The sequence below is a fragment of the Mugil cephalus genome, chromosome 10, assembly GCF_022458985.1.
Source record: "Mugil cephalus isolate CIBA_MC_2020 chromosome 10, CIBA_Mcephalus_1.1, whole genome shotgun sequence".
NCBI lineage: Eukaryota > Metazoa > Chordata > Actinopteri > Mugiliformes > Mugilidae > Mugil > Mugil cephalus.
The window spans coordinates 7,655,609-7,671,068 of record NC_061779.1 but is presented as its reverse complement, the minus strand read 5'-3'; the positions used below and the strand labels follow the sequence as shown (position 1 = coordinate 7,671,068).

General features: G+C 40.9%; 1 protein-coding gene across 1 annotated transcript; it reads left to right on the top strand.

Annotated features, from left to right (window-relative positions):
- Positions 1 to 2,837: 2,837 nt before the first annotated feature.
- pskh1 (protein serine kinase H1) lies at positions 2,838 to 15,251 on the top strand. The gene is made up of 4 exons (XM_047597466.1): positions 2,838 to 3,217; positions 3,801 to 5,085; positions 6,437 to 7,360; positions 11,362 to 15,251. Exons 2-4 carry the CDS (start codon positions 5,017 to 5,019, stop codon positions 11,677 to 11,679), a joined length of 1,311 nt encoding a protein of 436 aa, XP_047453422.1. The 5' UTR covers positions 2,838 to 3,217; positions 3,801 to 5,016; the 3' UTR covers positions 11,680 to 15,251.
- The last annotated feature ends 209 nt before the right edge of the window (positions 15,252 to 15,460 follow it).

Below are 15,460 nucleotides of genomic sequence, written 5' to 3'. Positions count from 1 at the left end.
AAGCATGACCTTAAAATGAATTAAGTTTTTTTTTTTTTTTTTTTTAATAATCAAATCAAAATAGAACCACATGGATAAACACAACGTGTGGTTTAGTTCTAGTTATATATTCTGTTATTAGATTGGAGGAGTAGTGAAGGGGCTTGGATTCTGTCTATCTATGTCTGCACTGAATAAAGTGGCTTGGTGAATTTCCCAGAGGAGATCCAGAGACCACCAGGGGTCCCACTGAGACCCCACCACATAAAGGAACGACCAAATTAACCATAATCGGGGCTGTTACTTGAGGCATGATCGTATCAAATGAGGGTCACACAACAGTCAGCCTATGTGAAGCTGCTCTCGCCTGAACTTCTCTCCTAGACTTTGTCCTGCTCTCGGAGGTCGGGAGGAGAGACTCATATCTGTCTCCGGGAAATGACGGTGAGGACCGAATGTGGTCGAAACAAGCTCGGGGAGGTCGTTCAGTCACTCCAAGAAAAAAAAAGAAAAAGAAAAAAAAAAGAAAAAGAAAATTAGGGTGGAAGAGGAGAGATGCGTCTAGTTAGACAGAGACAGGTAGAGGTGCGCAGGAAGTTGAAGGATTCGGCCTTCAAAATAAGAGCGAACGTGTGACTTCGTGGTTTTGCAACGTTAAAAACATGCATACAGGCTAAATGTCTGGTGAAATGTACTGTTGGACTGGCAATGCATGGCTCCATACTTAAACGCTGATACCAAATCAAGTTAATTAGTCCAAATCACTTCATAAATAGTATCAAATCAATTTATTTATAAAGCACATTTAAAAACTAAAAACAACAAAGTGCTGTACAATTCAATGATCACAAATTACAAACAGGTGCAGAACACAATAACCCTGGCTGGCACAGCTTTGAAAATCAAGACGAAAGGACACACATGGGGAGATGACACCTGAGACTAATTAAGGACACTTAAAGGCCTGGGAGAACATAAAAATTTTAAGATTGGCCTTGAAGGTGGTTACAGAGGGGGAGCATCTGATTGTGAAGGGTAAGCTGTTCCACAGCTTTGGGGTGGCTACAGCGAAGGCATGATCACCCTTTCCTCGTTGGCAAAAACAACTATTCACCACAGAATTATTTGTTTATCGAATTTTAAATGTTTAAAGATTACCCCTAGATTTCTAGCCTGAGTGTGAAGATTGAGCCACAGATGATCTAAGTGATTATTTTATATCTTTAGAAGAGTTTTGGGGGCCAAAGAAGACTATTTCTGTCTTCCTGTCATTCAGTTGGAGGTAGTTATTTGCCATCCATATTTTGGTGTCTTGGAGGCAGTCAAGAATGGACTGGTGAGTTATTACTATGACCAGGTTAAAGTGGGAGGTTTAACTGCGTATTATCCACGTAGCAATGATATGTGATGTTGTGCTTTTGGAAAATGGAGCCTAAAGGGAGCAAGTATAGAGCGAATAGGGTGGGGCCTAAGACGGAGCCCTGGGGTACACCACACATGATTGGGACAGATGAGGAGGAGAGATTACCAATGTTAACAGAAAAAGATCAGTTTGAAAGGTAGGAGGCAAACCACTGGAGGGCGCTGCCTTGGATACCGACCTGATGCTCAAGTCGGTTCAGCTCTGAGGGAGTGGTCAACAGTATCAAAGACGGAATTGGGATCTAAGAGGATTGATATAATAGTACTGGAACTTTCTTAGCTGGCCCGTGTTCAGCACACTAATTTAATACTAAAATAACTTAACTGGATAACACGAGGAACACGGAGCCTGAATACTTAATACTTTTCATTTCACAGATTTTGCAGTCATTTTGTGTCTCTTTATGCTTGTTTTATAACTCTTTGTTGTAATTGTCAATTGTGATTGTCCTTTTATTTTTATTTATTTTTTTTTTACATCTATTTGTTTTGTTGTATCCCTTTGGTCATTTTGTGTCTGTTTTTGGTAATTGGATAAATCTGGTTGTTTTGTATCTAGTTATGATAATTTTTACATCCATTTAGATACTTTTATATGTCTTTGTGATAAATTTACATGTGTTTGTGGTCAGTTTTGTTTCTCTTTGTGATTATTTCATATCAGTTTAGCTACTTTTACATCTCTCTGTTCATCAGTTTATCATGTCTTTTCATGGTCATTGCAGCAATTCAATGTCTCATTGTGGCTGTATTGTGTCTCTCCATGGTCATTTTAGGTCAGTTTTGTGTGAATATTTTATATATATTTTAAATCTCACCTTGATAAATTTGAAAAACTGGGAAATTTCACAGTTGCCACAGCAATGTACAGGCACTCAGCATATCACATCATACATAATATATAACAAAAAACTAAAACAAACAACAAAAATGGGGGAAAAAAATAGAAAACTAACAATCTATATACATAGTTATAAATGTAAACATGAGTTTGCACCCCTGTTGTAAATACTATCAGTAAAAATAAATAATAATTCTCAAGAACAGTTGCACAATTTGGTCACATTGCTGTCCGTCTGTCTCACTGTTGTGTTCTGTCCACTTCTGTTTCTGTACAAATTAGGCATAGCAGATATTTTAATTGAAAAATTTCACTCTTCTGCATGATTTTCACACAAATTCATGCTGTGACCCACATTTGATCCTCTCGTGGGCCACTTTTAGCCCATGGGCTGTATCTTTGACATCAGTGATTTACAAGAATCATAATTTATGGCTGTCCGTGTTCATTTCGTGTCTCTACTTGGTCATTTTATGCATCTGTGGTCATTTTACTCCTATTTATGAGCATTCTTTACGCGTTTGTGGTCATTTATAGTGTTTCATTTTGAAAGTCCCAGCCGGAACAACAGTGTTACATCCTGTCTCTGGTTGTGAGGAGGAGGTCCTGACCGAAAAACACCGACCAGAAAAAAAAGGAAAAGAAGAAGAAAAAGTAACGGACCGAGGGCAGCTATTATTATTATGTTTGTACTTCTCCCCTCACAGTCTTTAACGACTCAGAAAAAAACAACTACTAGCAACAACAACTAGCTGACAAAAGCCGCGGCGGATTAAAGTTGTTTGTACTCGGGAGTGAAGTTGGGAAACTACGGGATGAAAATGGAGAGCCCAGCTGAGTGAGAGTGGGGTGAGGAGGCTGGGTTTGGCACTAAAAAAAAAAAAAAAGAAAAAGAAAAAGTTGGGAGTCCTGCCCTGCTGTTAGCAGGCTAGTTAGCATGCTAAGACAACTTCGCTGTCTCGGATGAGTTAAGAGGTGAGATGAAAAGTCGCTTTTTTACACTTTTACACTCAGGGTTCTTCGAGAAACTTTCCAGAAGGTGACTTCAACCTAATACACTTTGATTTTAAACTGTTAAAGTAGTTTTCTGCTGCGGAAAAACACTAACATGAGTGAGGCCTGAACTTTTTTTTTTTTTTTTTTTTTTTTTTTTTAAATCTCAAGTTAAGTAAAGTTACATATGGGGTTTCTTAAATAAATGTATTGAGATATATGTTTTTTGATGGATGTTTCCTGTTGTTATTTGTCACAAGTGCATGCACATTTTAAGCAGAAAAACTTGTCATGGAGGAGACATCCAACTCTGATTTAAGTGACCATCTGTGACAGTGCAGCAATTTCTCGAGAAGCCTTTCTCTGTTTCATTGGCCATAATAAATTTATGTCTGGACGATTTTATTATATGTTGGCGGAAAAGTCTCACAATATGGCCTCGTCACACAAAACTCATGTCTTAAGATGCTGTCCCATGAGGCCTAAATATTAATAGGCTGCTTCTGTCGTTTAATATAAATACAAACTTGGATTCACGCTGCTTCTTGTGTTTTGCATTTCACAGCTTCCCCTCCGCCGTTCTCCAGCCTGCGATTCTCCGGGGGAGCTGCTGTAGCTGTGGCAAGACCGCTGCCGACATTGCAGCTTTTCCCCAATGGAGCGAAGCATACTTGACAATCAGATTTTCTGCTGAAGTTCTGCATTAATCCCGAGGATGACTTTCCCTTAAAGGCACCCCTACTCCTATTTTGTTTTAGAGAAGCTGGATGCTCCTGGCAAACCACTCCTCTCCCTTGTTGAATATTTTTTTTTCTGCATATTACACTATCTGGGTATCCTTGGTACACTCCTCGAGGGGGTTTGATGTACCTTCTGTCAACTGAACCTTTTGTAGACACCTCATAAATCTCCTCAGCCGATCGTTCAAGGATCCATACGGACTGGTATTTTGTATGCATATTACACTATCTCAGTATCCTTGGTACGTTCCTGGAGGGGTTTACGTACGCCACCCGGCAACCATCCTTTGGTAAAGGCCAGACGAGTAGTAACCAATCATTTTTGTGCTGTGAGGATCCATACTGACTCTACTTGTGAGATCTTAAATATTTTTTTTCTGCATATTACACTATCTGGGTATCCTTGGTACATTCCTCAAGAAGTTTGAGATACCACCTGTAAATTGAACCTTTGGTACGGACCTTATAAGTTTCCTCAACCAATCATTTTTGTGCTGCCAGGATCCATACAGACTATTTTTTTTTTCAGCATATTATACTTTGAGTGTCCTTGGTACGTTCATAAAGGAGTTTGAAGTTTCGCAAACCGACCAACTCTTTAGTACAGACCTTATAAATGTCCCCAACAAATCATCTTTTGTGCTTGGAGGATCCATAGTGATTGTCATGGTATTTTTCTGCATATTGTCTGATATGGGACCTTGGTACGTTCCTCTAGAGGCTTGAGCTACCGCCTCCCTAAGCACCAAAGAACGCAGCAACAAAAGTTGGAGTTTGTACACAGCGTTGCTCAAAATGTATTCATGAACTCTGGGGAGTTTCTAAACTGGACTTTGTTGTATTCATGAACTGTGACTGCTGATGCCAACTCATTGGGACTTGAGTGGGTGTAATCAGCTTTATTCATGAGCCCATCTCAGTCTGGGTGCAGCCTGGATGTCGGATGTCCTGAGTGTGTCGAATCAGCTGTTGCGGTGATGAGGCAGGGCTCTCGGTGGCCTGTGTGGCTGGCTGGGCAGTGGCCCAAGGTGATGTGATGAGATGGGGTGCCGGAACAGTAAGGTCCTCCCTGAGCCTCCAGGGGACGTTCAATTGGACCTGGTCAAAAAGGTCAGTGAAGGACTGTGAGAAGTGTTGTTACCAGCATAGATACAGTATTGTTACTGCTGCAGTGGTACAAGTAATGCTGTGGATTATTATAGGTGTAACTATATATCTAGTCATAGAACTGTGTCCATTAGTGACTGCCATTTGGTTTCCCTAGATATCGGTTATTTGTAGTCAGTATCATTTGACTAAATATGAATAATGCTACTTTTCGAATGTCCAACCAACAGTTCAAAACTAAATGTTACCCAATCTGCAGTGATAAATGAAAGATAAAATAAATTAATCTTCAAATTGGGAAATATTAGCTTATTAGATGTTTACCATTCAGATTACACAGTCAAATCACAGCTACCCCTTGTGCTGGGGACTCCTTTAGAACGTAGGTTGGGCACAGAAATTATGAAAATAACACATAATATCTGTTAGATGTGATTAATTGGTGAAATACATAGCTGAAAACCCCTTTTTGATGTAGTGCCCTCTGTTAATACCAATGTGCAGTATCGTAACCTCCTCAAACATCACTTTTCTTGGATTTTCAGTTCATCTCGTGAAAAAGTTTTTTTTTTTTTTAACCTAGGGATAATACATTTTTCACCTGAAGACTCAAGGATGTACTTTTTTAAACTTTTTATACCCCCAGATGCACAGAAAATGCCCTTTAAAAAAAAGCCTCAGTACTGGTGTCATCATTAGGCATATTTTTGCCCCCGACAGATCTCTAAATATTCAGTGTTGTCTGATCCAAGTCCCGATCCAATCTTAAATAAACAAAAGTTCCTCTCCGGGGGAACTTATAAAAGCTCCTCTTTCATTTATTCTCATGGATTTGACACTAGTCAGCCAACACTAAAACAGAAAGAAGAAGAAGAAGAAGCAGCAGAAATTGTCTTCTTGTTTTGACCCTCACTGACTTACACTGAAACAGAACAGAAGGAAGACGATTTGACTTTACAGCGGCATAGTTTTGGTTTGTGTCAGACTTAAGAGAAACGACTAGGATCGTTTTTCAGTTGTATCGAATTCCAAAAATTTTAAAAGTACCTGGCACGACCCTGATGCAGATCTAAACATACTAATGGGACATTCCCAGTCATTACACGTTGGTAAAAATTGCAGCTTTATCAACAATTTTCTATTCATGCACATAATTGGAGATGGTCTGATGGCATAAATACCAATATCCCTGTGGGGTTGGTATAATTAACAGATCAATGGTCAAAGTCGTAGTTTAGTCAGGACGGCAATCTTTAACTCAAGACCACCTATCGATTAGAAATCTGTACTTATTTTAAATGTTGGCTAATCTGATATTTTCCTTCATGCACTGTTGATTTTATGTATTTTTCAGGTTGATCCTCCCCCACCTCCTCAGACAGATATCTATAAGCACTTCATACGAGGGGATGGCACTGGAAGCAAGACGGGCGTGGCCAGCGGAGGGGCAGGCGACAAGGCCGACTTCGCCTCCCCGTGTCAGGCGCAGGCCCAAGCTGCCACTCCCACCGCTTCAGCCCAGGCCCCCAAGGAGCCGTCCGAGCTGTCGGACCCTCAGCGGAAGAAAGTGGCGAAATACAGGGCCAAGTTCGACCCCCGCGTCACGGCCAAGTACGACATCAAAGCTCTGATAGGCCGCGGGAGCTTTAGCCGGGTGGTCCGGGTGGAGCACAAAAGCACCCGGCAGCCGTACGCCATCAAGATGATCGAGACCCGTTACCGGGAGGGGAGGGAGGTGTGCGAGTCGGAGCTGTGCGTCCTGCGCCGGGTCCGTCACACGAACATAATCCAGCTGATGGAGGTGTTTGAGACGGCGGAGCGGGTCTACATGGTGATGGAGCTGGCCACCGGCGGGGAGCTCTTCGACCGGATCATCGCTCGCGGCTCCTTCACGGAGCGCGACGCCACCCGGGTCCTGCAGATGGTGCTGGACGGCGTCAAGTATCTCCACACTTTGGGGATAACTCACCGAGACCTGAAGCCGGAGAACCTGCTCTACTACCACCCCGGGGCCGACTCCAAGATCATCATCACCGACTTCGGTTTGGCCAGCAGCAGAAAGAAAGGAGACGAGTGTTTGATGAAGACGACCTGCGGCACTCCGGAGTACATCGCCCCCGAGATCCTGGTGAGGAAGCCCTACACGAACGCCGTGGACATGTGGGCGCTGGGAGTCATATCCTACATCCTGCTCAGTGGAACCATGCCTTTCGAGGACGACAACCGCATGAGGCTCTACCGGCAGATCCTCAAGGGGAAGTACAGCTTCTCTGGAGAGGTGAGGACTTAGATCCGTCACTTCTTTCTCGCCCTGCCATATTTGGAGCAAGTTCTTCGCTCCGTGGGAGGCACGTTTCAACACATTTCCAAGAATTTCACAGCTTTTCTAGTAATGTTTTTAACCCAGATTCGCACATTTTCAAACACTTAACCCTTCGCTGTCCGTTCATAACTCCCCGTCTCTCGCTTCACCCGAACCCCTTACCTTTTAATATTGCTTTGCTGGCTCTCATTTATTTATCTTCTCTAAATCAATATGCCCTCCCTTATTGTGCTCCCGCAATAATTTATGCCTTATCCGTGTGTGTATGTGTGTAGTTGGCAAGAATGCTGAGTAGACTGTTCCCTTTGTTTCATCGTGTGGGATGTTAATGTTGCCCGTGAGTTTTTCAAAAGGGCCCTCGGTTAATATTTGCCCCACATACAGCCACTCCTGCACAAATATCCGCTGAGTAGTTTTGTAATATTTAATGAGAAGCAAATCAATCATCTCTGTTTTCGAGGAGTTTTATTCAGATTTGAACTTTTTAAGCATCCGACAAGTCGGGGAAGAAGAACTCTCACAGCTTCTATGTAGCCAGTAGTTTAAGCTGAGGTCTGCAAATAGTGACGCAGTTGTCCTTGGAATTGGTAAAGAGAATTGATCATTATGCGTTTTTTTGGGGGGGAGATGATGCAGTGGGTGTTGAGGAGAGTTTCCAGGCTTTGTTGTCACATAAAAGGCTGGAAGTTTTAAAAAATGAATATGATGCCCCACGAGAGCCACAACAGAGCTTTTGTTGTCTATCAACAGTAGTGCAGGCTAGGATTTAAAAATTGATGTTTCCTTGAGGAATATTCACAACATTTCTGTGTGGAAAAACAACATAATTTGCCATAACGACTTTTTCCAAGAAACACAGTGGTAATATACAGTAGTTTAATATTTGAAGTGAGCAAAAAGGTTCCTCTCCACATATCTAAGGGCTGTGACACAGTGACACATGACCTTAGTTTTGCAGGTGTGTCCCAGGTGTTGTCGGCATCTCTTCCAGTAGCTTTTATGGTGACTCAGCATATTGGCCGACAGCTCTTATTGTTTTATATCTTCATCTGACATGAACACTCAAATCCACACATACTTTCACAACAACTGGATCATCTGGAATAAATAAGCTGTAGACCAGGGGTGTCAAACTCATTTTAGTTCAGAGGCCACATACAACCCAATTTAGATCTGAGCTGTGCCGGACTAGTAACATAGTAACCAATAAATAAAAAGGAGAACCCCAAATGTTTCCCTTCGTTTGAGAGCATAAAACATTATGAAAATATGAACATTTAATGGACTATAACAAGTATCATTGTCATCATGTCCACAGCTCTTTTGTGGTTTATACTTCTGCGTTAAGTTGAAATGTAACAATGTGCTGTGATGAACAAGAGCTTTGATTGTTTTGGATCAGTAGCAAATTGGTTGCGGTTATTTGTATGACTCGTTGAAATTTTGGCCAAATGGCGCTGGAATTTCGCTTTCATTGTTAAAGCATTGTTAAGAGTGAGCAAGAGGGACGAGCACACAAGTACAAATGGCTTGCACCGACTAGGCTACGTGCGTAGGTTACAGCGTCAAGATCCCGCAGTCCTCTAAAAGCGTTTACTAAAACACTGTAACCACCTAGTGGTCAAGTCTGGACTAGCAGTTACCGAGGTTATTGAAAAATTGCAGTTATTTTCTTCTATGTAATTTTTTGCACTTTGCCAGATTGGACCCTATAGTGGGCCAGTTTTTTATCTAGAATGAATAAACTGCAGACCAGCTGATCAGCATGATTCAGGAGACTCATGGACTAGCAAATCCTAGCAAACCTGGTTTGCAGAGTATGTTCCTTATCTTTATGGTTTGTCCAAATTTTTCACCCAGACACTGACGATGTGATGCAATGCAGTAGTTGCTGTTGTCTCCACCGGTAGTGGAGTTGTTTTCTGGGCCTTTACAACTGTCCTACTGCTGTTTAAGAAAAGAATTCCACATTTAAATACGATTAATAATAATAATAATAATAAGGACTCTGAGAGATTTTTAGTCATACTGGTCATGATATATCTAAAACAAAGGCAGCTGGACTTGTTTGTTTGTTTTACCACTCATCTCAAGTGGCTTGTGGCTAAAGAAATAACATGGTTTACATGTACTTTAAAAGAATCCTGTAGAGTTTTATGTTTACGCTTAAATTCGATATTCCCTTCAACAAAATCATTTTTTTTTTGCGTATCCCTGAGGCCCTCATGTTGAATGTCTTTGTGTACGTCCATGTTTTCTATCTCGCAGTCTTTTTTTTTTTTTTTTTTTTTTTTTTCCTCCTTGCCTCCGCTCGTCCATTGTTGTGTTTCTTGGCGTCGCTGGAATGAAAAGAAACAGTTTGCAAAGTGAATCCTGATGTGGCTGTAAATTAAACAAAGCAGCGACCATCTTTGTGAAACTGTGGCTTGATGGAGATTGTGGTGGTCGGAGAGTCGGGAGCGTAAATCAGCGAGCTCAAGTGGCTCAAGAGGGAAGTTTATATTGAACAGACTGTGACCTTGGTGGATAAAAACTTGATTTAGCGTAATGGGACGGCTCTGGCTTCATGTGAGTTCAAGTTCGAGAGACCCACCTCTATTCTCTGATTGTTATTATCATTATTATCTAAGATAGGCTTGAAAAATCCCAGACGTGCCCTTTAAGATAACCCCGTCCTGAGTGGAGGAGCTGCGGTGGAAAGGGCCTGAACGCACCTCCCTTGGGGACACGGCTCTTTACAGCTGCGATAAATAATGTTCGCATTTACAGCTGCAGTCCAGGAAGTAGACACAGCCCAGACATTGTTGTAGGTGGGGGAGAAATGTATGTCGAAGGGTTATATATGTGTCATGTATCTTTAGCCAACTCTAGTGATTTACCTGCCCTGTAAATAGAAGGGGGGTAGTTGTTAGCAGAGCATGGAGACGCCGCTGGTTGCCAAGCAGGACATCGTGCTCAAACCGTGTGTGTGCGCGTGTTTGTAGAGAGACACGCAGCAATGATATTCCCAGTTCCTGTCAAAGGTGGGGGGGGGAGGAAGAGTTTGACTCACTACCAGTCATTTCTACTAAATAGAAAGCGTCAGCAGCACTTATGACGAACATTTGCTGCTTCAAAGCGTGTTTGTTTAGACAATGTTTTGGGAACATGGAATTCTGTCCAAGTGGAGGACAATTAAATTATGTTGTGTATTATGGATCCAAATTCTTAATTCAGATCAGAACAACCCAACAAATAAAACAACCGAACTCAAAACCTGTCCTTAGTGCTGCAACACGTTCTTAGCTTTGTGCTTTTGCTGCCATCTTGTGTCCATTGAGCAAACATCTGCAAAGGAACCACACTGGTTTCATGATGGGTGGTTTATCTGACGGGGCTACATCAGCTTATTCTGTTGCAGTGGACTTTTATTACTGCAACCTATTTGTATTTGAGACAAAAATCATTGGCTTTTAATTGGATTGGATTCACATAACCTTTTTTTAAACATTGTTAAGTTTGAGTTAGGTTTATGAAATGTAAAATCGAAAGGTTTCTTCGGAGCGATTAATAATTCTGCTGCGTGTCTAGAGGAAAATCTATTTTGTCTTAAATTGATCGAGTTATTTTCCGACTAAAAAGTTAATTTAGTGTATTTTCCCCTTTTTTATATATTTTATGTACTTGCAATGCTGTGCAAGTTAAGAAAAAACAAAAAAACAAAAAAAAAAACAGGAAATAACAACACTAAGTCACAACTGTTTTTGAGGCACAAAGGAGACGGTGGTCATAATGTTATGCCTGATTACTGTATACTGTATGGCCATGCTGTGAACCGTGTTGCATTAGACTAAAAGGCTAATTAATCAATATTTCCAGTTTAACCTCCATGAAGTCTGACTTTATTGTAAGCCTGTACCCTGTAGAAACTTTCTCGTGCACCCAGTTAATCTCCATCTTTCCTGCCTCCTCTCCAGCCGTGGCCCAGCGTGTCCAACCTGGCCAAAGACTTCGTGGAGCGCATTCTGACGGTGGACCCCAGCGAGCGCCTGACGGCCGGTCAGGCCCTCAAGCACCCGTGGATCGTCAGCATGGCGGCCTCCTCGTCCATGAAGAACCTCCAGCGCTGCATTTCTCAGAACCTCCTGAAGCGTGCGTCGTCGCGCTGCCACAGCACCAAGTCGGCCCAGTCCACCCGCTCCAGCCGCTCCACCAAATCCAACAAGGCGCGGCGGGTGCGGGAGAAGGAGCTGCGCGAGCTCAACCGTCGCTATCAGCAGCAGTACAACGGCTGACGCGGGGACTTGCCAGACAGAGACTGTGGCGGCCGAGTGACTGGACCTTTACCACCGAGTTGCTGCCAGTGTTAAGAGGCCAAAAAAATGGCTTCAAGTCCCAAATTACTGCTTCAAAATGAGGACAATGACTTGACTGAGTTGTGCTTGTAACAGCAGGACGTTGATAAGTAACTGCTTCCATTGAGTCAAGAAGACAAAAAGAAGTCATTGAACTCTGGTGGCAGCCTGTCTCCTGACGAGAACTCACCGCACACCAGTAAAGTATTTTGCTGCAGCAGTTACAGCATCTCTCCATCCATTCCTTCACCTTTTATTATGTTTTTTTTTTTTTCCACTCCTTTTTCCTTGTGTTCCTTCAATTCCTGTGTTGCTACATATTTATTTATTATTGTTGACGTTAGACATTATTAGTCTCCATTCAGATGGTCACTGGATAATGACCTTACCACACGGATCTGTTGAACAGAGTTCTGGATACTGACATTTCTAAGAAGAAAGAGAGAGAGAGAGAAGAGAAAAAAAAAAAAAACGGGGGTGGAGGGGGAATCAAATCCTTCCCTCGCTCATTTCTGATTGAAAATTGCTGTGAATTTATTATTGTACTAAATGTACGGAGCTTGTCTTGAGATATGGGTAAATCATATCACACTGCAACGTAATCACAACATCAAAGGCCGAAATGAAAAGAAGGCGTTTTTTTTTTTTTTTTTTTTTTTTTTTTTTGGGATAATTGTCATTTCCAAAGCTTATCTAATCTTGCCATTATTACTGCTCTGTTGATATTCCAAAACTGTCAAAAGATTGTGAAGCTGTTTTGTGTCGGTGTTTAATCTTAATTGTATTTGCATTTGACAAAAATAGGTCACGTTCCCCTTTCACAGAGACATCTAATGAGCCTGTCACGTTACATAGCAGTATTCTGATTTATTGTAGTTTTCTGGTTGGTTACACCAGCACCAAGGAAGGAAAGAAACCCAGAAACCAGCTCTAAATAAGTTCGTTTTAATGGGACTGCACTCAAGGTCAAACTAAAACAGGCTGCACCATTAAAACTAATTCTCACATATTAGATGTTGCTGAATATTTACAGCCAGTATCAGAGGAAATGCTATGAAATGCTACTACTTTTTTTGACGTAGCTGACGTTGCTGATATCCAGTGTATATATATGGTGAAGAGTTAGGGGTGAACAAAACACTGCTTAACACTAAAACTTTAAATTACATTCCACAAAAGTTACGCTGATAAAAGCAGACCAGTTTACAATGCATCCAATTTGTCACCACACATTTGGACGTGATCTGATCCAAATGTCTTAATCAGCAGCACAAACACACAATGCACCTGTTCAAATAACTTAACAGCCGCAACTATTGGGACCAATTGTTCAATGCCTGCACAGTAATTAAGCACGGAACTGAGATCCGATCACTTGGGACGCATTTTAATACCACCTAGTCCACTTCTGTTAGCGTAACACTTTCTAATTCAATGTGTGTTGTGTTGTTTTTGAGAAATATAGTTTTAAATCATTAGAAAACCGCTTTAGGTTTGCACCGTGTTGGCATTCTCTGATCGTTCAAGGCTGCATGAAAAGTAATGATGCAAATATAACAAAATCACCTATTTTTTGTCTGTAAAACCAACTCTTAGAACTTATATTACAGGTTGTGATGTCTGAACAAGCAGTACGAAGACATTTTTAATGGTGCAACCCAGTTTAGTAAATCTCTGGTTTAAAGCTAGCTGGTTGGTTAAACGTAGGGAGGTCATGAACTTAAATCGGTGCCACTTTTCCTCACTGTTCTGTGTTCCTGCAGCATCTGTGAGCTGTTTGCGTCGATCATCTGTGGTGTGTGCGTCCAGGTTGCAGCAGGGTGAGTGGTAGAATTTGGCTTAGAAAATGGGGATAAAACCCAAGGGACGCTATTCAGCTTCTGAGAACGACACCTTTGGCTTTAAAGCTAGCGGAACAGAGATTAGCTCGGAGAGGAGGGGAATTGGTTCCAGCTCATTTCTTTAGATGTCGCCGTTTGCGCGAGTACAGTAGCTTTGAGCTTGAACAGCTGTTTAAGTTGTAAACAAAAAAACTCCGGAATGAAGGAGGCTGCTCGAGATCAAGGAGCAATCAGAAGTTAACGGATATGATTTTACAGTGTTATGATTTACAAAAGCTAGCACATGCAACTGTGTTTTTTTTTTTTCTTCTGTACGAGCACTTAATTCAGAATAAATTCCAAATCTTTACTAAGAATAGAGAATAGAACTCTAGTTGATCAGATCTGCAAAATAAAAGTTTAAAAGCCACATCTCTGGCCTTTGTACGTGGATGTTTAGCATCCTTCCACAATGAGAAGTATTATGATTACTGCACAGCTCAGAGATGTTTTAATAGAATATCAATAGAGACGTATTAGTGATGTGGTAAATCTTAAAAACTACTGCACTACAGTGAAGTGTTTTCTCAGCCTAGTTAATTTTCAAGTGATTCCACACTAATCGGTCGACAAATAATTTCTTCCCAAATATAGCACAATTTAAAAAGTATTATTTCTTTCCTTTTTTGCTATTTTTCTGTCTGGCAAAGCACTTCATGTACAGAGTTTGATTGAATTCAGTGTTTTTTTTTTGTTTTTTTTATTGTATTTTCTCCCAGATTAAATCAGATGTTACAGTGTGATCTCTCTCCCTCTTCGCCTTCAGAATATTTTTGCTGTGATCCACCCCTGAATTAAAAAGTATGCTGTCGTTGTGAACATTTTTTTTTTTTTTTTTTTTTTAACGTGTACTGGAAACCTAATCGAGCCATGTCAGCTGACCTCAGTTTTACTTATTTTTTTTTTCTTTTCTCTGTGATGCTCTTTCATGTCTCTGATGCAACTCTTTCCATTTTCTTTGATGTACGTGTACCTTTTTTTTTATTTTTAAATCTGTTCTGTTGTCCCACTGCTGTTGTCTGTCCTGAATATCTAAAAGACCTCAAGTAAAGTGAGACTGTCGATAGAACTGGTATCATAACCAAAATGTGTCATTTCAGCGTCAAATGCACCCGCTGCAGGCCTTAAAGAGTGCATTTAAAACAGCTGTGGTCTTAAAGACGTAGTTTTTTGGTGAAGGATCTCTTCAGTTTTTTATTCTTCACTTCTGCAACATTGCAACAGTAACAGTAGTTAGTTAATTTTCAACAGCTTAGCATCTATGTGAAATCGAACCTGCTTTTTTTTTTTTTTTTTTATTTCAAAAATCACAAAATTATCATTTGGACTCATAGGTAGTCGGTTGAGTTGCCTGTCGTGTCCCGCGTTCGCTGATTAACCAGATCAGTTTGTTTTGCAGAATGTCAGCACGTTTTGTTTTTTGTAATGTACAGTGTCTGTTTGATTTTATATAAATGCTGTCGCTCTAAATGAAGTAGCCAACTCAACTCAACACTGTTACCTGAAAACAGTTGTTCCTCTTGTGTTGTTGTCTGTCGAAATGAAGGATAACCCTTTTGATTCCTCTACCATTAACTTTTTTTTTTTTTTTTAATGGTGACTCGTTTGTGCCAATAAAGCACTCGAACCTGACTGGCTGCTTCCTTGAATTTTGCATTTTCACACGGTCTTGTTTATTTGTCCAACAGATTACAGCGAAGCTGCATGATCAGCATTTCATTTAAACTAAATCAGTAGAAACTGAAGATTTATTTAAATGTTAACCTAAACACTGTAAATTATCTGAGCTACAGAAAGATAAGATGTAGAGTTAATAATGGATATTAATCTGTCAGAAATGT

Excerpts from the sequence above, each read along its gene's own strand:
- pskh1 (XM_047597466.1), top strand. The coding sequence starts at position 5,017 with ATGGGGTGCCGGAACAGTAAGGTCCTCCCTGAGCCTCCAGGGGACGTT. Across the intron at positions 5,086-6,436 it reads AATTGGACCTGGTCAAAAAG|GTTGATCCTCCCCCACCTCC; the intron begins GTCAGTGAAGGA and ends TGTATTTTTCAG. Across the intron at positions 7,361-11,361 it reads AGTACAGCTTCTCTGGAGAG|CCGTGGCCCAGCGTGTCCAA; the intron begins GTGAGGACTTAG and ends CCTCCTCTCCAG.